Source organism: Cyanistes caeruleus, chromosome 4 (genome assembly GCF_971803275.1).
Source record: "Cyanistes caeruleus chromosome 4, bCyaCae1.hap1.1, whole genome shotgun sequence".
Classification (NCBI taxonomy): Eukaryota; Metazoa; Chordata; class Aves; order Passeriformes; family Paridae; genus Cyanistes; species Cyanistes caeruleus.
The window spans coordinates 12,932,577-12,958,127 of NC_141704.1; the positions used below are offsets into that span (position 1 = coordinate 12,932,577).

Sequence of the window (25,551 nt, forward strand, 5' to 3'; positions counted from 1 at the left end):
AACTGCTAACAATGATTTTCTAACAATACAAAAATAATCTTTTAGGAATGGGCAACCATGAAGTCATGAAATCAAAAGGCTGTACTACAAACCCACTTGGACAATAAACATGCAGGGATATACAGATTATATATGAACAAATAAATATATATATGAATTATATATCTGTGTGAGACATATTACATTATAGAAGACTAACAGATATTCTGTGCTGGCAAGATGTATCTGATGTATCTTCACTGCACACTGAAAGAGGAGGGGAAGTTTACTTAGACCAGTAATGAGAATGAGATAAACCCAGAGTCTACAGTTTCTGTTTGCTCATTCCTGTCACTGGGAAGCTCTAAAGATCTTCTGACTGATCAGATAGAGAGTTATACCATAATTCTAAATAGTTCTCATGAAGAGAGAAAAAAAAAAAAAAAATCAAAGATAGGCTTTTAAGACCCTTTTCCACATAGTTCAATTTTTTGTAAAAGTAAATGCTTTCCCCTGCATGGAATTATAGCAGGATCATTTCAGCGATGACGACTCCTGTGGTCAGAATGGATTAAGCTGAGCAATTTTATGTACCTTCCTCCAAAGCAAGAGGACAGTGAAATGAAGTCATTTTCAGGTTAAATCAATAGCACAGAAGCAGAGGCTGATGACATCTTCTCTTGTAATTTCAGAACTCAAGAAGTGATAAAAATAGAGAAATACATGAGAATATATTTGCTTATATTCCAGAAACAAAATTTGAGAAAATCTACATACACAATCAACGCCAAGAGAAACGTAACTTTTACAATCATCTCCCTTCTGAATATTCACTACTTAATGACTCCACCTTTCAACAATGTATAAAATAATTATTTAAACATATCAACGTTTTTGTACACAACTACTCAAATCTACTAAACCTTAGTACCACGTAATGGATGTATAAAGCAAAGACAATCTCCAAAATCAGATGCATGATACACCTCAATTTTGTCTTGAATCAGTTTGCTATATTATCTATGAGATAGAAAGGGATTTTTTCTTAAACATTCAACCAGACAAGAAATCTCACTGCAAAATAAACTTTCATCATGAAGATCTAAATGCTAATTTCATTTGAGGACAGGATAGAAATATATTCTTCTGAAGTCACCCCCCACACTGATGTAGCTAATGTCTGCTATGAACTTCTCCATTATTTCAAGTAAAATTTTAGCAATAACTCTATCCATTTATCCAAAAAAAGAACAAGCACACTTGTGGAATTTCAGAGAAATAGGGAAGCAAAGTAAGGTGGTCTAACAGAATCAGCAGCAACTTTCATTTTTCCAGCATTTTGCTTATTTAAAAAAATTAAAAATTAATTTACTGACAGTACAAGAATATGCTCTGTATTTCTTCGCTTATCTTCATTCTGCTTCATAATAAGGCCTCTTAGGGAGTGGAGAACAGCATACATTTTAAGCTACACCTTTTTCTGTAGAAATTCACCTACCTATTCACTTTTTAAATGGAGAGTATTCTATTAGTCTTAAATAATAGTGTCAAAACCAGATGCAAAATGTTTCTATGAGCAGCCCCTGCAATAGCAAGGAAAGCTGGAATACAATACAGCTGATCCAGCAAAAATGAGTAATTCTTATTCTGTCAAGAGTTGTCAAATGTGGGATGAAAAACTTTGTATTTTTAAACATTAATATAATCTGAGCTTGTAGAAGCGATTGAGAGTGCTTTCCATTGGAAAAAAAAACAAAACACTGTTGACAGTATTCATAGAATCAAATCACAGAACTATAGAATCATAGAATCAAATTCCTCTTTATCAAATTGTTACATCAAGGGAACCTAATATAATGCAGTAATAGAACTGTAATCAGGATGTGGATATTTGGTGTCCAGAAAGGCTGTGACATATATAAGCCATAACACAAATCAAGTAAGTAGATAACAAAACCAGGCATCTTTCCAATCCTGTTATTGAAATTTTTCCATAGCTGTCAATTTACAAATACAGGGCAGTTTAAAGATCAAATTGTCATCTGAAAAAGGAAGTCTGAAGTATGCTTCCAATCCAACAGAGACAAAGAAATCTTGCAGGTAAATTGCTTCATACTGTTCCAGTTTACATAAAGAATATTATATATTCCCTATTCTATTCATGTAAGGCAGACAAGAAAGCAAGAAAAAAGAAAACAAATCTCTCCAAATTCTTATATTCCAAGAAAGGGCACTTTCTTCCTCTCTCAATTACAGAAAACTACATTCCTCTGGCTCCCTCCAGCTGGAACTATGTTATGTACATCAGCAGTTTGTGTGCTTCTCATAGACCCATACCATACTGGCACTTAACACACTACTCAAAATCTCATATCTGCATTTATTTTAACTTCAGATGAAAAGTTCTTACTCTTTGAACAAAAATTTGCAATGCTATTTATCTTTACAACAGACCAAAAAATTTTAGGTTTGTTAACTTTCATTCCAAATTCTTACACACTTATAACTAAATTAGTTTTATGAATTTGTGATACTCTTAAGAAAAATAAAATGTTTTTCTTAGATCCAACATCAAAGAGATAAGAAATATCTAATGAAATACAGACTATGCGTAAGATACCTGATGTATCTCCATATACTCATAAACAGCCTTCCTAGAAATCTGACTGCAAATGCACTACAGTCACAGAAGTAAATTCTAACTATACAACTATCTGTAAGTAATTGCTAAATATAATGAGTAACATTAAAACCACACCTAGGATGACTTAACTTTAGTACATTAAAGTAGAAATGTAGACAAAACTGAAGTTACTGATTAGTTACCCAATTTTCAGCTATTATATACTCAGAGAAGTTATCCTAGATGTTTTTCCAAATATTCAGAGATGTATTACCAGAAATAAAATACACAAAAGTATGACACACAAAGGGTTTAGCTCCATTTTACCTCAGATAACATCATAGCTCAAAAGTACAAGTTAGATCTAATCAATCCCCTTTATGAAAACCTATTTCTCAAGAAAGCAGAAGCAAGATAAAATGCCTAGAAAATGAAAAATGGTCAGGAGAACTGAACTGAGTTGAAGAAGCAATTACTGAATGATTTTGGTAGAGGAAAAAACATTGGTTAGTTTTGGCTTGTAAACAGTAACAACAATATCTACTTGCTCATTGATTGTGATATGAAAGGCCCTTGTTCTCTTCAATGTAAAATGACCTCATTTAAATTAAATTGGTGGTGATAATTCTTGCCCAATGCTTTGTGCATAAATTCATTTGTGTCCTATACTAGGGCACATTTTTATGAAGAGCATTATGCTGTATTTCTGTCTATTTTCTGTGGGAAGCCTAAAATGAACTACTATTCTTACACAAACCAGGACTGAATATTCCCAGAACCTTTGCAGAATGCATTTTCAGGAGGCTTTACAAAGTTTCTTTGTATCCCTCCATTCTGTTGTAATTGCCCTTGGACACAATGAATATTTCCTGTTCTGCACAGTGGCTCCATATGGGGACACAAATAATACTCCTGGTTGTTCCTGCTGCACCAAGTAAGGAAACTCTTAGAGTTCCCTGTTGTTGTAGGATGCAGACTGCACACCCAGAGTCACACTGTTTCCAGCACTGTGTCAAAGTGCATTTGCATCTTTCCACCAGTTTCTCCATGTTTTACCTTTTAAAACACTTCAGCCACAAGCTCAGCCATGTATCTAAAGAGACCATCATCTGTGTAAGTTCTGTCCCAGCACAGAATGTACTGCCTACTGGTGATTGCAATATCTTCAATCTGTTAAATTATTATACAAACTTATATCTGAAGAAGAACATTTTAAGAACTCGTCCTCTCAAATGGTTCCAGACATCAACAGTTCTCTTACCTCTAACCTCTTGGTTTAAAGGCTAAGCAAATAAATTTAAACAAATTCAGTAACCTCTTATACTAATACACAATGTGCTAAAAAAACAGTATTATGACAAATTAGTAAGAAAAACAGTGAATTTCCTGGAGAAAAATGAACACTGGGAACTTCTCAAATGAACACAAATAATTCATGCATGTACGGAGATCAAGAAGCTATAATTAAAACCTGCAAGCTTTACATTAACTTCATGTCAAAAAAATCCTCACTGGATGTCTGAGAAGTTTGATTAAAAAGAGCACAAACCCAAGAGAAATTTAAACTTTCAAAGGAGCAACTAAAACATTTTCATTTGCAGAAGTAGAAATTTGTCTCCCCCAACCCCCCCATGCTACTCTTTTGTACTAGTTATTGAGGAAAACCAAAAACTGAATGGGCCAAATTCTATCTCCTGTTACCTAATTACAGCAGAAGCTGTTCAGTTTTTTATTGGTTGCAAAGATCACACTTGTAAAACAAATACGTTAACTCTTGGTTTGAAAAAATGTTTGAGACCGTTTTCAAGAGTATAATATTAAAAAGGCAGAAGATTAAGATTCAAATTTTAAGTTGAAAATCTGTTTAGAAAAATGAAACATTTTCAATAAAACCTATCATTAAGAGGAAAAATGAAATTTTGCTGCTCATTAGCAAAGATATTTCACTTTTGAAAAGCTAACTGGCAAAATTTTCATGTGAATAGAAACTATAGAGAAAAGCAAGAAGCAGTAAGAAATATCACAAAATCAGCAAGTGATAGATCTTAAAGCAGCTGCTAGCCCTTCTTGAATCTTGACTGCGATTGTTGATCAACTTTAAAGCTAAGGCATGCTATTTTCTGATAGTACATGGGGAGAATTAACATGCATTTGGCTCATGTACAGCCTTTGAGTTTACAAATTAAGAAGCACATAAAATTAATCGTGAATCAGTTAAGAAGCCAAATATTTGACATAAATATTTTAAACTTCTGTACAAATTTGTAATTATTTCCATGCTGAACAGACAAACAAAAAAAATTAAGACTGTGTTATCTAATAGTAAAATGTATCAATAATGCTAAGGAGAAACCAGATCCTAAATATTTACTTTGTTTGAAAAGTATATTTACAGAACAACAAATGACAAAAATCAGTGAAATGAAAATTATTTTAAATTATTCAAGAAAGAAAGCAATTAAATATTATGCCTGGTTTAAAGTACCTTCCAAACCTATTTTGTAGTCTGTTGTAATTTTTATTATTTTGCAATGGAATTTCAATATTTTTAATTTAAAAATAATGTAAAAATTGCTTTATAACAAAAAAATTCTTAAATAATTTATAAAATTTAATTTTTGTATAAGGATATTTAATTTCAAGTTCTTTGCCCTATCTCAGGTATTATTACATACAATTTTTTTATATCTTTATAGCTTAACCTCCAGATATTCAGAAAATAAATAATTGCAACTATTCTTTGATAACACTGCCACCTAGTGCTAACTCGAAATTAGAATGAAGCATTTCGTTGAACTTTTTCATTCTGTAATTTAGTCTAAGGTGGAACTATACTTTGTACAAATTGTGGCTTCATTACTACTTAACTGTACATTGCATTAATTTGTTCTCTTACCTGGAATGCCTGTTAAATATGCAGCTACACTAATTCTGAAAATATACTGTAAAATACTGTTATATAATACATTCACGTTCTAGTGTTTACCAAAATGCTTTTGATAGCCAAAAATAAAGAGAATACACAGCTAACATCCTAAAAAACAAACATGTATGTTCCTAGAACTTTACATGAATACAGGCAATAAATTGAAATATTATTTGGTTTAGTTTAATACCTAACAAGGAAAGGTGGAAAATATTTTAGTAAATTAATTACAACTGGAAAGAACAAAGAAATTGAGAATTTCTAAGGTGGAGATGATATCCAAGAATCAAACTGATAGCAGAAAATCATTTTTACTTATACAGAACCGGTCAGTACACACTTGACAAACCCAGAGCTCTTGAGAAAATACTAGATTTACTTAATTCCACTCACTTCCATAGCTATGCTGCCATCTAGTGAAACGGGATATTCATTCTTCTCTGCAAGACTTAAATTTTGTCCAAATGAAAAACAGTAGGTACATGTACCACAGCAAACACTGTTCACATGTAAGTACCTTATTCCCCCTGCTTCTTCTTCAACACTACATTTTTGTAACAGGTGTTACAAGCTGACTAATTCTGGCCACAGGACAGTGAACATTCATACACCTAACCTGAAATGCAAACAGGCTTACAGACTTCAGTGAGAAACTGATGAACTGAACAGCATAGACCACAGTCCAGGATCAGGAGAAAGTTATCTATTAGCAGATTTCAGATTACACAGATAAAGTACTGGATTCACAGCTAGTAATACAGATAAAAATTACTCCAAAACTTCAATTTAAATTACCTGTTGTGGCTGTTTTTTTATTACATTTAATTAGAATTCTGACTTACAAAAAACATTTAAAACTTGGTATATTACAGACACTAAAAAGCAAATTAAATAGTAAGTACACACTCACCTGGGAAAAGATATTTGCAGTTGGAACAACTCTGTTGTCCACAATACTATATAAAATTGCTAACAATCTGTCCAGGGGAAATGGCTTCGGCCCAAGTAGGTGATTGCTGGTCTGCAACAGAAACAACACTTTTTAAGTCACTTTCAATTCCCTGGAGTACTACATGATGATATTCCTATCTTTTTGGCCACTGTGGAAGCACTATGATTCACAGCAATCTTTCACACAGCCTACTTACATGTTATGGAAAACACTGAATACCTGCTTAATGATCGAGAAAAAGATATAGACGGGAAGATCTATTTAACATGGCAAGTGTTCAAACTGCACAATAAACAGGAACATTTTTGAGGAACATTATGCCAAATTTCCTGTCAGTAGATTTATACATTTACTGATCTTGTCTAATGACCTTGCCCAATCTAAAGAACAAAGAGGAAAGGCTATGTTTTATGGCATTCAAAGAATCACAGAATGGCTTGTGTTGGTAGGGAGCTTAAAGATTTCTTCCAAAGGAAGAGGACAAAACTGGACAGAGTATTCCAGAGGCAACGCAAAGAGTGCTGAGTCTAAGACTCAGAGTGCACATGCCTCCCACAGGTTTAGCTGGCTAAAATAAAGAGTTCAGTTGGCTGAGCCCAAGGTCAGCTTTTTGGCTGCTAAGAGCTGCTGTATAATGAGCTACCAGCCCAGCTACTGTGGTATCAGAACACAGCATATTTGCTCAACTTCGCATCTGCAGAGCTCTTTTGCATCACACACACCTCACACCTCAGCTGACACTGATGGCCATTTTAGGCATTATGGATTATTTTATGTAGTAACGTTGCTTTCACTTGAATTCAAAGAAATACAAAGTCCTGACTGTTCAATGCTAAGCATTTTCAAAATAACCAATTCCACAAAAAAGAGACGTACAGTTTATAAGGCAGAACTGGGCAGTATTCCAACTCAGCACTGTTAGGACTACAGAGATTTATGACCCACACTTCTGATAGCTCTTACAAGGGAAATACTTGTTTTATTTTAAGTTTGCATTTAATTCTCTCTCCTTTGACATGCAGTTGCCTTTTTTGCAGTGTACATTGATTTATTTTTACTAGCAGAGCATCCAAGATTAAAGACAATTTTCAAGGGAAAGTTTGTTTCACAATGCTTCTGGGAAAGAACACTTCAAATATACCACCAGCACCTCTGTGGAATGAGTCATCAGTAAAACACAAGCACTCATTTCTTCAGCAAAACCAAAAGTTATATCCAATACACATTTTAACTTTTCAAATCCAGGAGATGTCCCCAAAGCTACCTCTTGGCTAACAATGCAAGCGGTGTGAAAAATCATGGAAACACATAGCCAAGACTTTACCATGGCATCTTCAGTCAGAATGTATATATGGTGTAAGTTATGAACTGCACAATCACCTGCCCTTCTGCTTCTACACATGCCAATTCTGTAAAGCATATTCTTTACTGTCAACAAACAGACTAAAATCACTGCACTCCAAGCAGCTAGCAAATGCAGTTAGCATGGAGTAATCTCTGAAGCTCTGTTTAGTACATACAGCTACTTCAGAAATTTCTTGTTCTCTATTTAGACAGAAGACTGAAACTTTCAAGTTATCTAAAAGAAAAGCTTCCCTCTAGAAAAAAGCAGATTAGTTAATTCTAAAAGAATAACTTCTTGGAAGAATAACAATGGTTTAGAAATTCCTTCAAATATAATGTGGTTACTAAAAATTTTCTGCAAGGAGATAAGGTAGAATGCTATACAGGATAGTACTTATAAAACTGCAAAGGACTCAACACCTCTCAAAAACAAAGAAATCTCCCAGAGTCAAAAAATCCAGTCAAAATGTTTTATACGCCATCAAATCAACTCTGTATGCCCCCTGTCACCTTTTTAACCAAGGCAATACATTCACTGTTCAAAAAGACTTTTTCCCAGTTGCCACTGTGTGCGCTCATGCTTTTTATCTGCAGTGCCAGTTTCATGTTCCCTCTGTTTACCTGGCCTAAGCCTTTCACTATCCCACAGCTGCAAGCCATGTATTCACCTTCCAAAATTTCATGAACAAGAACCCCAAGAGCTCTTTAAAGAGCAAAAGCTTAACCCAAACTCAATTATCTGCACAAAAAGAAGAAACTCCTTAACCACAACTGACTGAATTGTCAACCTTTACAGCATGTACTTGAAGACTGAATGATACCTCTTCCTTTTTTTGTAATGCAGAAAGCATTTCCAAACTTCTCTGGTTGCTCTACAATTAAGTATATTCAGGTGTAAGCTATAAACTCTGATACAAAACAAATCCTAGGCTGAAGCAGATATACAAGATAAGCTCATTTCCAATAAAAAAAACCACACCAACACCAACAAGTCTGACAGACTGACACCTGAAAAAGTTTCACCTGCAAAAACAGATTCACCAGGAAGATCTCTCACTTGTCACTAAACTGGAAATGCATCGTTCCAGGCCAACCATGCACAGAAACCAAACAAATGCTGCTTTTATCAGCAACAGGGCAATTAATAGAATAGTAAGTCAGTTTCTTCCTCCCATTCACAATATTCATTTTTTCCAATTAAAAAAAATCCCCAACAGTCTCTGGACTGACACAGTTAAGAATCAGAAAACAGATTTTTAGTCTTGCTATACCTAAACTTTTACAGAAGGGTTTCTTTCATCCAATGTCAGCTTCCTGCCAAGCAGGTATGGATAGCCAAACCAGTTTCCTCAGTTCCAAATATAGCCAGCAGAAATCTAATCAATACAATTTGTGGTGCAATTCATCTGCTTGAATACAGAGCCTACGTTAGTATGAGCCAAATCACACCCTACACTCCAGTGACTGCATTGAGTGACTCTGCATGGGCTATAAACTGGTTCATATGCAGGCACCCACTAGAGTTAGGTGAATCTGATCTTAGACAAGCTTCTCTGGGCAAAGGTATATTGACATAAACCCACACCAACTGAAGCAAATTAGTCTATTTCTAACACTACATCTGCAATTGTTTATCCCTGTATTTCAATTTCACTCATTATAAAAATCATTCTATAAAAATTCTTTAAAGAATATAAAATTATTTTTGAGAGAAATGCTGATACTTGGTGACTCCACTTATGATGACCTTTAACTTGCTTTATTAAACACACTTTCTTGTACGCAAAAATATGGCTTTAGGAGACAATTTTATATTACAGTTTCAATTTTCAATAGAATTAAAATGTCTATCTCACAGAAATTTGAAGATAAAACAAGTGCACCAAAAACTGCTATTTCTGCAGTTCTGCTGTTTCTACAGTAATCAATGAAACAAAATGAAACACAAACCCACAAGTACAGTGGGAAAAAAAATACTTGCTGCCAAGCTCAACTTAGAAGGATAAAATACATACCTTCTCATGCTTCTTCATGAAATTGGTTTTTCTAATTTTCCCATGATGCTGCAAACAACAGACAAGAGCAAAGGTAATTAATACAATCAATAAAGAATGTATACACTACAAATGGTATTTTGCTCCAGGTCTACACTTCTTTACTACACTTCCAGTACTTGCCTTTGATGTTACTACCAAGCTTTCTTACTACAAGCCCTAAAATTACACTTGCCTAGCTTCTTGCTTCACCTTGCCCCAAGTGGTGCAAAGACAAAACACAGCATGCTAATATTTTTTGGTGACATGCGTAAGTTGGTTTTTTTTAATCCACTCAGGAACTGATGAGATAGTAAAAATTTGTTTGCAATATGACTGCATGCCACCATCCTCCTCATATCCTCAATCATCTAATAAAAAAGACAGATGATGACCATCATGATTTTTAAAAATCTATCTGTGTATAAAATCCACCAGAGTTTTCACCTTTTATTGACCCTATTTTAGAATTTGGATGGTACAAAAGTTGGCAGAATGACAACCAGGAATTTAATCAATACAATACAAAGGTAGTTCAAGGTTCTTGAGCTAAATGACAAAAGGAAGGAGGAGAGGAGGGTGAAGGGGTAAGGTTGGGAATTGAAGAAATGAATATAATTTAAAGCTGCACATTTTTTTAATTGTCTTAACGAAGAAAGGACTGTTGAAAGAAAAATAGAAGAAAAATAGTCAAATGCACTTGGATCTCAACTAAAAATGTGAGGGCAAGACAAGGGCAGAAGTACAAAAGTATAGTAAACAATGTCACAAATAAAAAAATCAATTTAAAAAGAAACAAAAATAGTCATGAGACATGATGAGTGAGGTGTAAGTGATGGAAAATTAGTGAAAATGTGTAGTATTTTTTAAACATAGTTAAGTGCTATTTCTCAAAATATCACCTGATGAGTTTTTCCTTCTTCTACAGCCTTAAAAAGTATACCTTACTAATATACCTTATAAGCATACCTTATTAATATACCTTATAAGCATGCTCAGTGAATCAGAGAAAAAAATAACTCAAATGAAGGAATTATTTTTTCATTAAAATGTTTAAAATATTGTACTCGGTATCTGTGGCCCTCAATACTCAGCCATATCAAAATTAAATGTGTTTTTTCTTAACTGACTTCTGAAGAGCTAAATAGTAGACAGGGCTTAGGCTCACTTCATATGATTTGTCTGATTAAAAAAAAATAGCTAATTCAGCTAATACATATCAAACACAATTAGAGACAGCAAAGTAATCATTCTGTCATGCCTTTGAAAAAATCACTGCAGTGATAACCATGACCTTTCAGAGGGGAAAGTGATCAAGCCTGAGGTTACACAGTATGCTCTGGATGGATCACAACAAACTGCATCAGTGCATTTTGCAGGTTACACTGGGATGTCCATATTGTATATATGGTATTCTAGCTCTGTTCAAGCACAAAATCCCATGAGCTAATTTTCAATTAGTTTTTAACTGTTTTCTATAAAGACTTCATATATACATATTCCTATTCATTCTTGTTTTAAAGACTGCCAAACCAGCTTTGTATTTTTATCTCAATCTACTGCAAAGCCCTTGAATTTTTCACTTAACCAATAGCTGTGGTGCTAATTATCACTTCCCTGCTCTGTCGAGCTGTTAGCATTCCAGGCTGCCCCAAACTGTGACTTTATTTTTAGCTGTAGTACAACCTAGCATCTAAAGAGAAGTGCAAATGAGCAACTCAATGACCACCTTTTTGTTTGCATCCCTTTTGCTTCTCTTAGTCCTTAGTTAAATCACTCCAGAAGATACTTTTCTGTGATCTATTCTGAATCCCATTACAAACCTGATAAAAATCATATTCTATTTCCACTGTTCACATGACTCATAAAAATACTCAGCATGATCCCACTCAAAAGAGTTGGTTTTGTTGGGCTTTGAGATGCAGCTATTTCTGAAGTTCAGTTTTAGACCTGATGAAAGGCTAACTGATACTACATGACACGCAGGAAAAATGGTGACTTCTGCTTCACCAGTTCTTGAAAAAATACCTGATAGCTCTGATAGAAATAGCTTCCTGATCCCTGCTTCAAAAACCTTAGAAATTCATGTTTATTGTACAAGTTTAATATGGTTCATGTACAAGAGTGGAAACACTCAAAGATTCTACAAAAGGAGAAATAAGGAAATAAACTAAGTTGAAAAGGTTATTCAGTGACCACAAGGAAGATGTGGCACATTTTAGCACATTTTGCTCTACTTGGCAAGACTTGTTTCTGTGCAGAAACATTTATTCAGCAAAAAATCTCTAAGAAAGAAAATGCTTCAGCCAAGTGCAAAAAACAAGGCTTGCCCATAGAGAAAATCTGCCAATCTGCACTTACTACAAGTAACCCTCCACTCAGGAAAGAACTAAATAGAAGGGTGAAACACCTATAGCTTTCAGTAAGATCATACCAGAGTTTAAACTGAAAACATACTAGCATTTCATCACTAGAAACAGCAGTAACTTCTCAAAATATGTATCTGTTATACATCCTTTTGAAGTGGGATTAATATTTTTACAAATTTGTCTTGCCCTCATTTTCTTTAATTGCTTACATCCATCCATCATGAATACCATATATTTATACACACATGCATATATCAATACATACTGTAGTATTGTAGTTGGCAAAATGCACAAAAAGCCCAACTGCCTGATCACTTTTCTGATACCTGTCCTCCCACCTACATTTTGTCAAATAACTCAAAATGAGGCAATGAGTCAGGCTTGAGGAGCTTGAAGATCCCGGGTCAGGAAGAGACACACAACAACAACCAATGGCACCACAGCACTTGTCTGCAGGATGACCACAACTTATCTCACAGGTAAAAAGAAGAAACAAAACAGTCAACATGTACATAGCAAGAACTTACAGAAAATGATGTTTAGCCCAGGAGCTGGTAGTAATGACTAATACATTCATCCTAAAACGTGCATTACCACCATTTCAACACAACACATACCAGCTAATGTAACCACATCCGCAAAAGCAACTGTTTGTATGCTTTTGTTTCAAAAACCTAGAACTCTATAAAAACCTAACAGTGCACTAAGTCATTTTACCACATTAAAGGCCAGGGCAGCTGTGGCTTGTACTTTACTCTGGAAATCTAAGTTTGGCTTATAACTAAGGACACTGTTATAATGGAGTGGTCACTCCATTAAAATGCTTTTAAAACAAAGCTGTATCAACTTGGAAAAGCAAAGCACAGGGCTCATGCTGTAACAGCTTTATATATAATTTGACATGAAGAAGTTTGGTTTATTGGACATTTAAATCACTCTGTGATCATTACCAATCAAAGCATGTGATCTACAGAAAACCTGCTCATCAAATCAAAGAAAGTGCACACAGAAACAGAGCTCAAAACAAAAAAAGTTGAACAGTTTTAAACCAGGAAATTCAATATGCAGGAATTCAGTTAACAGCACTAAGAAATTAATTTTGTTACCTTAAGAAAGAATCTCTTATCTGTCCTAACAGGATTGTAGGAGGCAATGTAAGCAGCTATTAGAAGAAATTTGGAGTAATAAGGAAGTTCCACATGGGTATGTGCAGAAAGTCCTATAAAATAAACAAACAGTTTATGAGTTAACCAAATAACTTCTCTCCTGCTCTAGTGCTGTAACTAAATGAGTAAGACTTTCTCAGCCTAATTATCACAGATACAAACTTGGGGAAGGGCCAAGGAGCACAGCACAAAGCTAAACAAAGGTAACATCCTGAATCCTTTTCAGACTCTCAGCAACTGCACTTGAAGCATCAGAGATTCCTAAATCTTCCTGAAAAAAGGTATAAATAATTCCAGGCTACTTTCATTTAAGGGAATTTTCCTGACAAAAAAGGCAGATGAAGGGAGATGTGTAAATACAATGGCAATTTTTTTTAAGATTCAACCTTTAGATTGCTACAGCCCACTAAACAGCTTCTTCAGGAACAAGGCTGGCATGGTAAAGGAAGCAGCAGTTCTGCACTTCCAATAAATAGTTCATCTGTGATAAATGCTTTTGAGCCACTATTCCATTTCCTACAGAAAACGTTTTTAAAATTTTAAACTTCATCCAGTTGACTTTGCCTCCTTGTATACATGTATACTTAATTAAGATTAAACATACGTATTAAAACCCACAAGAACTACAGTCTGGTGAATATTTGCTTCCACACTTTTTGAAGGAAACTCAAAGTATTTTTACTTTGTATTTTTTTTTACCTTTACAGTCCCCTGCTCTTGTTTTACATGGTTATATATAAGAATAGGATCATCAAACCACCCTTCATCAGCTGGCTAATTACAGACACCATCAAAAGGTCCCTCTCATGCCCTCTCTGCTTACAATTTTTTACTTCTACAGTTTCTTGCTCTGTGAAGCACCTGTACCTTTATATTCTAATCCACAAATATCAGCAAATAAAGACCAAAGAATTAAACATGTTTAAAAGTTATGATTCAGGGTCCACAGTATATAGAAAAGCAATCCTAGATGACTGCTAGCAATGACTTCCTCTCATGTAAGCAGAGAAGAACAGCAGGTTTAGTTTAATTTACAATTAAAATATTCTCTTGTACTGCATGCTATTTATAAAATGCAACACCAAATAAACTCTTGCAGACAGACAATTTAGTTCAATACAAAAACATCTGTTTTTTCTCCATTCTTCTGGTCTGCCAATATTGCATCACACACTGAACTATTTGATGATTTACACCTTTATTACAGTTAGAAATTTAGGACTTCTGTTTAACCATGTTGCTATAAAATGCTGTTTTAAAAACAAGACTTTTTTTCTACTACATATACCTATCAAAATGCATTTAAAATGAATCCCTTCATGGAGTTGTCAAGTGCAAAATATCATCTGGGAGAGAGTTTAGTAAGAACACTTTGAATCAAACTCCTTTGGTCAAACATGTTGAAAATTCACCAATTATAAACCAAACACAGGAAACAGTCTGAGGATTGCATTTACCTCAAGAAATTATTTGTCATGACAAATAATACAAAATGTGTTCCCAAACTAAAAACTAAAAAAGTTCATGACCAACTGACACCACCAGGAAACTATTTTGGTATTCCTTCCTAAATTGAAAATGAAGGCTGACAAATACATTGAGATTTGACTTTCCAGCCTGTCTAAGTATAAAACCAACAAAGCTCTACTTGTCCAAGGAAAAAACAGAGAGAACACCTGCAGTTCTGACATTTCTCTTTTCAAGATATCTGGACCAAAGACAGATGTTTTGTTTAGGAATGTGCTAATTCAGTGCAATACACCAGGTCTAACATTCCCTTCTCCCCACTTGGACAATTCTACCAGTCAGCACAGAGAAGTTTGACCATCAGGCTACTCCTCACCCATTCTGACATAAGAAATACTGATGTAAAGAAGATTGTTTTTACCTGCAAAGGATATTAGGAAAGGTTACTTCCAGTATATATAAGAGGGGGAAAATATTCTTTGTAGAGCACCTCAAAAAAACATGATTTTGCTAACTGAAAACTAACAGGTAGCCTTGTCTGTGTAGCTTTATTTACATGTTCTCAGATGACAATGATCAAGTCGAACTGAAAAGCACATTTCACATTACAAGCTCCTACACAGTTATTGTGTTTGATACCTTTCAACTGCCCAGGCTCTCCACCATCATGCTGCAAACGCTCCCACTGTGAGCTGAAAGACAGATAATGCAAATACATAAAGATGTAGCATTTGACAGTCTTTTAGAGAAAGCTACCTGCTTGTTATACTCTAATTTTGTAACACTGTCTAGGATACAGTTAGTGAGAGAATAATTAAAAATACAAGGTCTTTATTACTTGTATTACTATCTCACACATAAATTTTAATAATCTGCAGACTATGTATTTGATAAAAAAAGCAAAAAATAGTGTTGGATTAAGGTATAAAAGACCTAATTGCAAAATACCATTTCTTCCCATCCAACCACCATGAGTAAGCAAATATCCAGTGTTCCAACTTTCAAGAATAATGAAGAATTGCATAAAGAGAAAAACACTGATAGTTTTCTTTTTAATCTGCTTAATAACTGTTTATGTTTGTGAGAAGAATACTATAATTACTTCATAATGCAATTCTGAAGTCAATGGAAGTCATCAAGATGGATTATTCTGTCAGACAAAAATGCCCCCAAGTACTTTGGTGTTTTCCTAAACAATATAAAAAAGAAATCACTTGAAAACTTCCTTTAAGGAATGACACTGCTAGCATATTTTGGATCATTTTGTGTACCACAAGGGGATTACAAAAAGACAGGTTTGCTTAATGTTGTCTTGGCTTGTTTTGTAAAGTTCCTCGTAACAGTTTATCAGCCATAAGCCATAAAACTCATAAAAACAGTGCAATGGAAGCTCAGGTAGTACTTAAATTACAATGAAGACAGAACAACTCATCAATGAGCTAAGGTTTTAACCATTTTTTATTTTACAGGCAGAAGAAAAAAAGATTCATTTTCCTTTCAGTTCGGGTTGAGCAAAAGCTGATAGCAAAATTCTATTGCTACAAATTACACAGTCAACAGAAAAGCAAAGTATCATAGTTCCATGGGCAGAAAAACTGATATAGTGATTTTAATTCCTCAAGCATTTACTGGTACACAGAGTTAAATCCTAGAAATGGAATTTCTAATAAAAATCAAGTCAAGCTCAAATTTATAATCAAAGAAAACTGTAAAGGGAAATTACTTATTTGGAAACAATTCACAAGCTATTTTCTATCATAATCTTTTATTACAACCTAATTAGAGTAGGCAATTACACAATATAAAAAGTCAGGAAGATCCTGAGTAGACTGTGTAATGAAGATCAATACTGAATAAATATTTGAGCCAAATAGAAAAATGCTGCATTGTACAGTGAAGACTAACTTGTACAAAGCAAAATCAATTCTCTTTTTGAAGGAATGATCATATCTCTATAACATTAGCAAAGACTTCTACTACACACTCAGGTTGTGACCAGAATACTCTATAGCCTCAATGACATTCAAAGGAAAGAAATCAGTATGTTTCTACCAAGATAAAGAAACAAAGCTATACTGAATGATCTCTCTTTAGACAGCGTAATATCAGAATCACCCTCTTAAAGGTGGAGAGAACATTAAACCTAAGCCAATTACTACCACTGTGAATGAACACCACCATCCTTTCTTCCAGCAGTCTGGTAGCTTACAAAATAAAAAAGGAAGCTAAAACAATACCAAGAAAAATAGCCATTAATAGGACACCAGATTTTAATGCCAACAAAAATGGCAATTCCAAATAAGAAAAATATTGCCTTTGGTAAAGAAAATAAGGGATCGGAAAGCACAATCAGCAAACGAACCTAGCTCTATCAAACAAAGCTAAGAAACACAGATACTCAAAATCTGTAATGTCTCGGGAATTTTGAGGCTTGCAAACATCCTTGGTACAGTGAGTATCTGGCGAGCTAACAAACACAGCAGTGTGTTTTAAACGGTGTCTGTATATTATGGTGATGGATTACGATGCTTGGTAGATTCATACATTAAAGAAAATGGAGCTAGCATCAGTGAGAAGGAGAACAAAACCTGCTGCCACTGCCTTACTTATTGAATCTATTATATACTACAAATACCATTTTGTTTAAATTTCCTCCTGAGATACACTATTTCTTACAGAGTATGGCAAGAAAGAAATGCACATTAAAGAAAAAAGATTACATCTAGCAAAAAAGAAACACTAGCCATGAAGCACAGTGAGAGGAAGGTTGTTAAAAATACAACCTCAACAAAGCAAGCCAGCCTATGCCCTCCAAATTACCTGGATATTTCCCGAAGATAAACAGTCTGCATTGCCTTCTTCAAATGAGGTTCGATATTTTTCCAGAGTTTGCGGGTGTCACGTTCATTTGCTGCAGCAAGCCAGAATCAACTGTTAAACATTTAACTCTTAGAAGACTAAAACTCATCCCTGGCACCTGAACAGTCGCAGGCATGACACGGTCTAACACCCTGACTCTGACATGCTGCTTTAGGATGATGCACCGTCACCATCCATCCAGCAAGCACGTGCTGCCACACAAGGCTGTTTCTCTATCTGTTCTGAGATAATCTGCACCAGTTTGATAGTGCCTCTCCTCTTGGTTTCTTTTTTCCCCTTGCCTTGACAAAGAAATAATGACAGGGTACAACTGGAGTAAGCAATGCTGTTGTGACCTGAGATATCACTGTGCCACCACAGCATAAGGATCAGAGCCAAGTCTTCACCAAAACCCACTGAACAGCACCTACTCTCTCATACACCCACTCAAATTAAAGACACAGCCTTACCTTCCCCTCTGACCACTGGTTCACAGTATTTAGCAAAATTGAGTGCAGCCTACAGAAAGCAAAAACAGAACATATTAAAGTACTATCTATCTGATCCAGCTACAGAGTATAACTAGCAGGGTAATTTATTCCTTTGCAAAGCCAGCAAACCCTTTTTCAGTCAATAATGATGCCACTTGCTTATGAACATCATACTGTCAAACATGGCAACATTCCTGTACCATAAAATACAAACAGAAGTAATCTACTGCAGGTTACATAGCTTTAAGCTCAGCAAGATCTGTTTATTGTACTCTGGGGTTGCATTTTTTTAAATTAACATAATAATTTATCATTATAAATGCAATAAAAATGTTTTCATGAACTTTTCATACTCTCTTCATTTTCAGATAAACTTTCCATTCCAGGAGAAGTTCAACATAGTTAGGCAGAAACTAATTTTTTTTTTTTTCAAAAATTATTTATTTTAAAAATATTCTAATATATTCCATAATTATTCCATAAACAAATGAATTCCTTTTGCCTAAAGTAAGATTAAGAGATTTTTGACAAGACAAGAATCTAGACTTTCTTCAAAAATGTTTAAATCAATATCACACAGAATTTTGTAAAATACCAATCCTCAGAGTTCATTCTCTTTTTGTCCTATTGCACTTTAAGCATATCTCTCTGCTAATACACAAAGCTCAAAGTGTAACTTCCATATATAAATCTAATAAAATTCCAGAATGTACTAATAATAATTACACATAAAAGCATACACATTTAGAGTCTGTACTAGACACTAAGGAGTTCAGATGTCCGCAGTTATCTGTATCTGCCACTATCTTCTATAGAAGAGACTTGTCAACCACATAAAGAATTTAGGGTCTAATTACATTAGTATTTTTGTAGTGTTGCACAAGAAAATAGTGCATCTAAAGCTAATGAAATTCTCACAAGCAGAGCCACTCAAGCACGTGTCTGCAAGAACTGTGACCCTGGTTTCTATTTCTGTCTCCAGCAATCTGATTTACATATAAAACCTGTATGGTTAAGAAAGAAGTTCAGCTGAAATTTAGCAGCACGTTCCTGAGGGAAACACAGGCAGAACATGCAGATCATCTCTTGAGCACCAATTTGTTCACTGATCACGTCAAACCTATAAAATTTCCTTGTACACACTATATTTAATTAAATAATAATTGGATTAGATAATGTTTGTAATTGTTATTAAGCTTACGCAAATGTCACCATCAAGTAACTTAATCTTCTTCTGTTAAGTTTGTTTACTATTACATTACATGGTTAAAACACCTTTTTCCAAATACTTTAAATTTATTACCAGAAAACTACACAATACTGGAGGCCCTTTACAGCCACCAAAACAACTGCCATCTCTGTTATGGATTTTTAGGGCAACTACATTTTACTAACACATTCTCAGGAAAGCATATTTACACTAGATATAAGGAAGTCTTTTTTACCATGAAGGTGGTGAAACACTGGAACAGGCTGCTCAGAGAAGCTGTGGATGTCCCATCCCTGGAAGTGTTCAAGGCTAGGCTGGTTGAGGCTTTGAGCAAGCTGGTCTAGTGAAAGTTGTCCCTACCCATGGCAGGTGTTGGAACTAGACCTTTAAGGCCCCTTCCAACCAAACCATTCTACAATCTCTGATTTTCTCTTTGTCCATATTTAACAACCAACCTAGACTTTCAGAGCAACAATAAATCTAGACTTTCATTTGGCAAAATACATCCCAGAACAAAATAGTAACTTTAAAAAAACTCATCTCACCAGATGCTGAAGTTCTTTCAGGTCCCTACAGACCATGTAGAAGACACCAAGCAAAATATTGATATATGCAGCATAGAAATCTGCAGAATATTCTGGGGGATGATTCTGAGACAAGATCTTCTGCAGATGTCCTGTTTAAACAAAAATAAATTTTTCTGTTTTCAAGCCAACTTAATAAAGCAACCATATTTATGTTAAAAAAAATAACCATCACTAAAAAAAAACCCAACAAAATCCACCAAAACCTACATTGATTTGAAGAACCAGCAAATGTAATGGAATCAAAACATTACTTTGAGATGTTCTGGCATGTGGAAAAAGACAAGACCTTTACAGGTTGTGTGAACAGACTTTTACATCCCAGTAGCTATAACATACTCTGGGTTCTGTAAAAGGCACACTGATAAACCTGAAAAAAACTTTTGACAAAGCATTACATAATCCCCAAAAAGCAGATTGGAAATTTAGTTTACCTATGCTGTAATCCGGAAAATACATGGTGAATGGCTCAAAGCACCCAATGTTTGGACGGAACAGTTCCCACACTATTTCACTGAGCAGAACAACTGTCACATTTCTGTCAGTCTACACAGGGAAGAGAAAAAACTGAATGAGAGAGCGACAGGCAGAGAAATAACAAAAAACCAGTGCATGTTAGAGCATCAACAAGAAAAATAATTATTGTGACTTTTCTGTTTCACAAAAATCATTAAATTTACAGTTTATTACTATGCTAGTAACTTGCATTAAAGCTTCAGCTGGCCTAATCAAGCAGCTCATACATTTGCAAATCTTCATAATTATATGATATTTCTCCCCAACCCTCATCATTTTACTTTCATGTAAGCTTTGTGGGGTGATACACAATACCAAGTAGATTCCACCCCAAAATTAAGAGAACATTTTACACTAGTAATTAAACACAGACTTTCAGAGCAAACAGAAAAAGTTAAAAAGCAAAAAGAAATCTCAGCATCTCTGGAACCAAGCTATCTTGTACTTCATTTTAACGGCAATCTGGTCTTTAAAAAAACACACACACATCCCAAACCAAAAATGTAGTATTATCTGTTTACCCTCCCAAATGTTTTCCTAGTTAATAACAATGGGGCTGCTCATAGTAATATATTTTTGCAACCAAGTTTTTATTGACAAAATACCTGCTTCAGATTGCATGTTTTGATCAATATGTAAAAAAATGCTTCATATTAAAAACAATATTGTTTTATTTAGGTCACTCTTCAAAATATTAGCTACTTAATATGAAGCTAAAACTATCTGTTAAGATGATGTGTCATTCTCCCTCTTTGCAAGGTTTTTGCAGCCATACTAAAAATTCTGCCTAACATAAGATGTTTTTAAACATGGTTCTTCAAGACCTCTGAAAACTATTATGGCACCTCCATAAAACAAAAAGAATCTGATTGAATTGACAGTGCTCTGAATGACTTGAAAGACACTTAAATGCTATTTCCTTCCCTGAAATGTAGTGATAATCTTCTTTTTTTACTTACTTTTCCCACTTGGTGAAGTCGCATCCACTCATATTCTTTACTGTTTCTTCTTCATTTTTATGGATCATAAATATTTTTTCCCTTTCAACAAGAAACTTTCTGCATTTCTTTTAGTTGGATTCCTCTCCCAGAACTCCTAATGTTTCAGCTGACAGAAGTACTAAAATATGTTCAGTTCACTTCCTGACTGATCATCCAGTATGAAGAAATTTAGTATTTGCTACCACAATCCTCAGAGACATCAAGCATCTGTGACCTATTCTTCAGCAGCAACCCGCCAGTCCCATGATATCCTTCACTACTACTAGTGGTGTTCCTGGTCTCCTTCCACTCCAGGAGAGGAAGAGATGCAAGAGATTTGCTCCTACAACATTGCTCTAAAACATTTGGCTGCACAACTCCTTTAGAAAGCCTCAGTCCAGAATTCAGAATTTAAGCAACTGGAATATCAGCACTCAAGACAACAGATTTGTCTGGAGGTTAGGTTTGAATCTGGGGGTGTTCCTCTAGCACATATAAGCCTTAGTCTATGGGGTTTTGATCCCTGATCCCCATATATATCTCTTTATATAGCAATTATAGACCCAAGTTTGCCTCCCTTCTCTGCAGAACTGGTTGTTTATGCTTCAGGAGCAGCCCAGTCCAGAACATGGGCAGAACAGATAAAAAGAGACAGAAAATGCACCAGCTGTCATGATTAAGAACACAGCTGTGAATCAGTCTTCATTTAGTAGAGAAATCAATGTGACCAGAAGATTAAGAGCACCACATAAAAGCTTTGAAAGAACAAGTATAATTTCAGCTATTTACATATTCAGACATTTCAAAGTACCAGCAACTTCTGGTTTTGTCTTCAGTTTCTTTTCAGGGAATGTACCATTTTTCCTTATTTCAAAAGCTTTGATGCTTCAGAAGTGAGAAAGGAAAGCACACAGTGGTTTACTCCAATTAGAAACTTACTGAAGCACAGTTCCAGGAGAAGTGTGAGAAAATTCTCTAGCAAGTCAAAGCACATTCACAGCTGCTGAGCTGTGCAGCTCCAGCCAAATTAAACAGCTGGTAGTCTCCTGAAAATCTCATTCTTAAAAAGACAATCTAGAAAAGACAGATATATATCTGAAACAAGCCTCCAAAGAATCTACAACACATCAGATATTGTAAATAATATACCATTAACCACAATTTGTTTTTAAAAAAGGGTTTAATTAAAACCTAATGTTTAAATTCTAGTTTGGTTTCTGGTTTTGACCACTGTTTTGGGGTAACGAGGCTTAATTCTACAACTTTTCTCATCTAAAGAATCATATCTTGATCTGTGAGCCTGGATGTACAGGTACCACATGTTCAGTTACTTTCAACAGCCAGGACACATGTTATTTTCTTTCCAGACACTTACCAACTCCTGAAGCCTAAGAAATGCTGGCAGGATGTTTGCTTCCATTTCCCTCAGCTGCTCTGCTCTATCCAGAACCTTTTAACAAAACAATGATATTATATAAACAAAAGTCAATTCCCACTCTCACACGGACTTAAAATTAATTCTTAGTTGCTGGAAACTGAATTGGAGAGATTATTGCTTCCAACACACTTCCAGGAAGCCCAAGCAGCTCTGCATCTAAAAAACCATACAATCCCTAGACAAGCAACACTAACATGCATTATGGCAGGAAGAATTATTATTCAAGTCCAGTCAGAAATATAACAACAAAATCATGATATCCTTAACAACCATTGAAACCTCAATTTTTTTCCCAAAATTCTTCTTGTTTCAAATGTACATGTAGTACAGTAGCGCTGTTAACTACATGTATACTCTAGGAGAGTTATATTTTCCTACTATGAAATTATTTTTCAGATAAGAACACAAATAAGAACTGGTGTTTTAAAAAAATTTAGCTATCATCTAGAATTCACTGAACTGAATTTTTGAGAGAAACTTTTCTTGCCATAGTTTGCAGCCTAGGAACTTACAGGATTTATTTTATGCAAGCCTCACATAGCAGTAACAGATATGTAGCATATGGACAGCTTAAACAAGAAACATCTTAAGCAAATAACATTTTAGAGTCTGAAGAAATGAAACAAAAGTATGAACACATGCATGGTTATCCTTTGGTAAAAAATTTTTTTTTATTCCCAGCACACCTAAAATCTTGACAAGAATGAAAGACGATAATAGAAACACGTTTCTTTTGTGGCCTATTTACTACTTGCAATATAAATCTAAATTCTGAAGTTCATTACTTCTTTTGAATTATTGCTGTTGAGATAAAAACTACAGGTCCCTAGAAAATTATGTTTTTTATCCTATTACATATCTTCTCTCCACCAAAATCTTACGACATCTCTCATTCCTGTTGTCCACAATAAGGCAAAGAATTCTATGTGTACAACCAAACATTTTCTGAAAATATTATTTCAGAATCCCACCACTCAAACCTAAAAGAACTATCTCTACATCACTATCTCACACTTTTTGGGAATTTATTTAAAACTACAACATATGATTTTATATTGATATCTGCATTTGGTTCATGTATTAAGTGACTTCAGGAATGAAGACTGCTTTATACTACAGACCAAAGAGAGGCTATTTTTACTAAAAGAACACTGCTTATTGGACCAAGTGCCATGAAGTTACTAAACACAAAGCTTTAAGGTCTTGACCTAAGCAGATCACACTATCTAGTAAATGGGAATCTACAGTTTTTACTTACAGCAGAAAAAAATACACCATGATCCTGTTTTGTTGAAAGTGTCAAATGGTTCATAGAAACAGCCTTCCCCCAGGTCTGTAAATCTATGCATTACTCTTTGGTATCCATGTAGACTTGACACTCTTCAACTTTTTAAAAAAGCCTATACTTTAAAAAACTGACTGCTCACATTCAAAAAAGTAGCTTGATAGTTCTGTAAAGTACAAAATATTGTAAATGTATGAATGACTACAAGTTATATCTACTCCAAATTTTTAAGGTAGTTAAAATGAATAAATTCATTTTTCATAAATAATCACAAGCATTTAGCACCTATGCTTGGTTAAGAGAACCATTTAGAATTCTTTGCTTGAAAGTAAACATTTATCTTCATTTACTCTGAGTTAATTGAGCTGAAATATTACATTATTTACTACTGAAATGAAATAGAGTACGTTAGCATTGCCAGTTTATGTTACCAGCATGCTGGTCTCCCATCAGTCTCAATTTTAACCACTCTATAATAAATCCAGATAACATAGGTTAACAAACATTAATTGATTTTTCCCATTCCTGTCTGTTTCCATACAGAATTTAACTGAAATACTAATTTAATATTTAATTCTTCTGAGGCAACAACTATTTTCATTATACAATTGAACCTTTGTAGTGATTTAATGTTTTATTTTCTACAACCATTGCTCAAGAACTTTCTACTTTTCTGAGTGATGCCAATTTTCATAGAATACAAGAATAATTCTTTAATTAATAGATTTTAATCCAAATACTAATCCAAAAGTAAGGTTTTACTGTAAGAAGTATTATGTGAAATATACTAAAGATTGTTAGAGAGATAAATTTTGTGCCTATGGAACTGTAAAAGAATATCAATATCACTTTTATGACAGTAAGCTGAATGACTTTTCTATTTATAACTTTTTATCTGTTTTTATCTTTTTAAGTGTTGGTACATTATTTTCTTCATTCTACTTCTAAGAAGTATGTCAATAGGAAACTATGAGATAGTACTGTTTCCACTAAACATGATATGAAGTTATTTATCTCAGTGGCAAAGTACTTTCAAATAGGAATAAAACGTATTTAACTGTAGTATGTGAAACAGAATGAAGAATGTTCAGTATAATTATGAACTGCTTGTTTGACTGAAAAAAAAAACCCAAAGCAGTATGGGGACATCGAGAGCATAATGACCCTGGGTAATCACTCTGCATGTTTCTCAAAGCAATCAGTCTTAAACACATTCTCATTTTCTTAAATAATCAGTTTCATCTCTTTTTAAAAAAACCTTAATTCCCACTGCTGGCCTGAAATTTAGTCTACATATTCTGTAGGTCCACACTATATATATACATTTAC

General features: G+C 34.5%; 1 protein-coding gene across 5 annotated transcripts in view; it reads right to left on the reverse strand.

Moving 5' to 3' along the window:
* ORC5 (origin recognition complex subunit 5) overlaps positions 1–25,551 on the reverse strand; it is a 63,091-nt gene that overhangs the window by 29,883 nt on the left and 7,657 nt on the right. For all 5 annotated transcript variants that reach the window (XM_023918951.2, XM_086886704.1, XM_023918953.2 and 2 more), the window contains exons 5-13: positions 22,875–22,949; positions 20,438–20,549; positions 19,965–20,095; positions 18,189–18,237; positions 17,680–17,770; positions 15,499–15,551; positions 13,333–13,445; positions 9,840–9,887; positions 6,439–6,549 (exon numbers count right to left, since the gene is read on the reverse strand). In XM_023918951.2, coding sequence (XP_023774719.2) covers positions 6,439–6,549; positions 9,840–9,887; positions 13,333–13,445; positions 15,499–15,551; positions 17,680–17,770; positions 18,189–18,237; positions 19,965–20,095; positions 20,438–20,549; positions 22,875–22,949 — 783 coding nt within the window. The remainder of the gene's footprint in view (positions 1–6,438; positions 6,550–9,839; positions 9,888–13,332; positions 13,446–15,498; positions 15,552–17,679; positions 17,771–18,188; positions 18,238–19,964; positions 20,096–20,437; positions 20,550–22,874; positions 22,950–25,551) is intronic.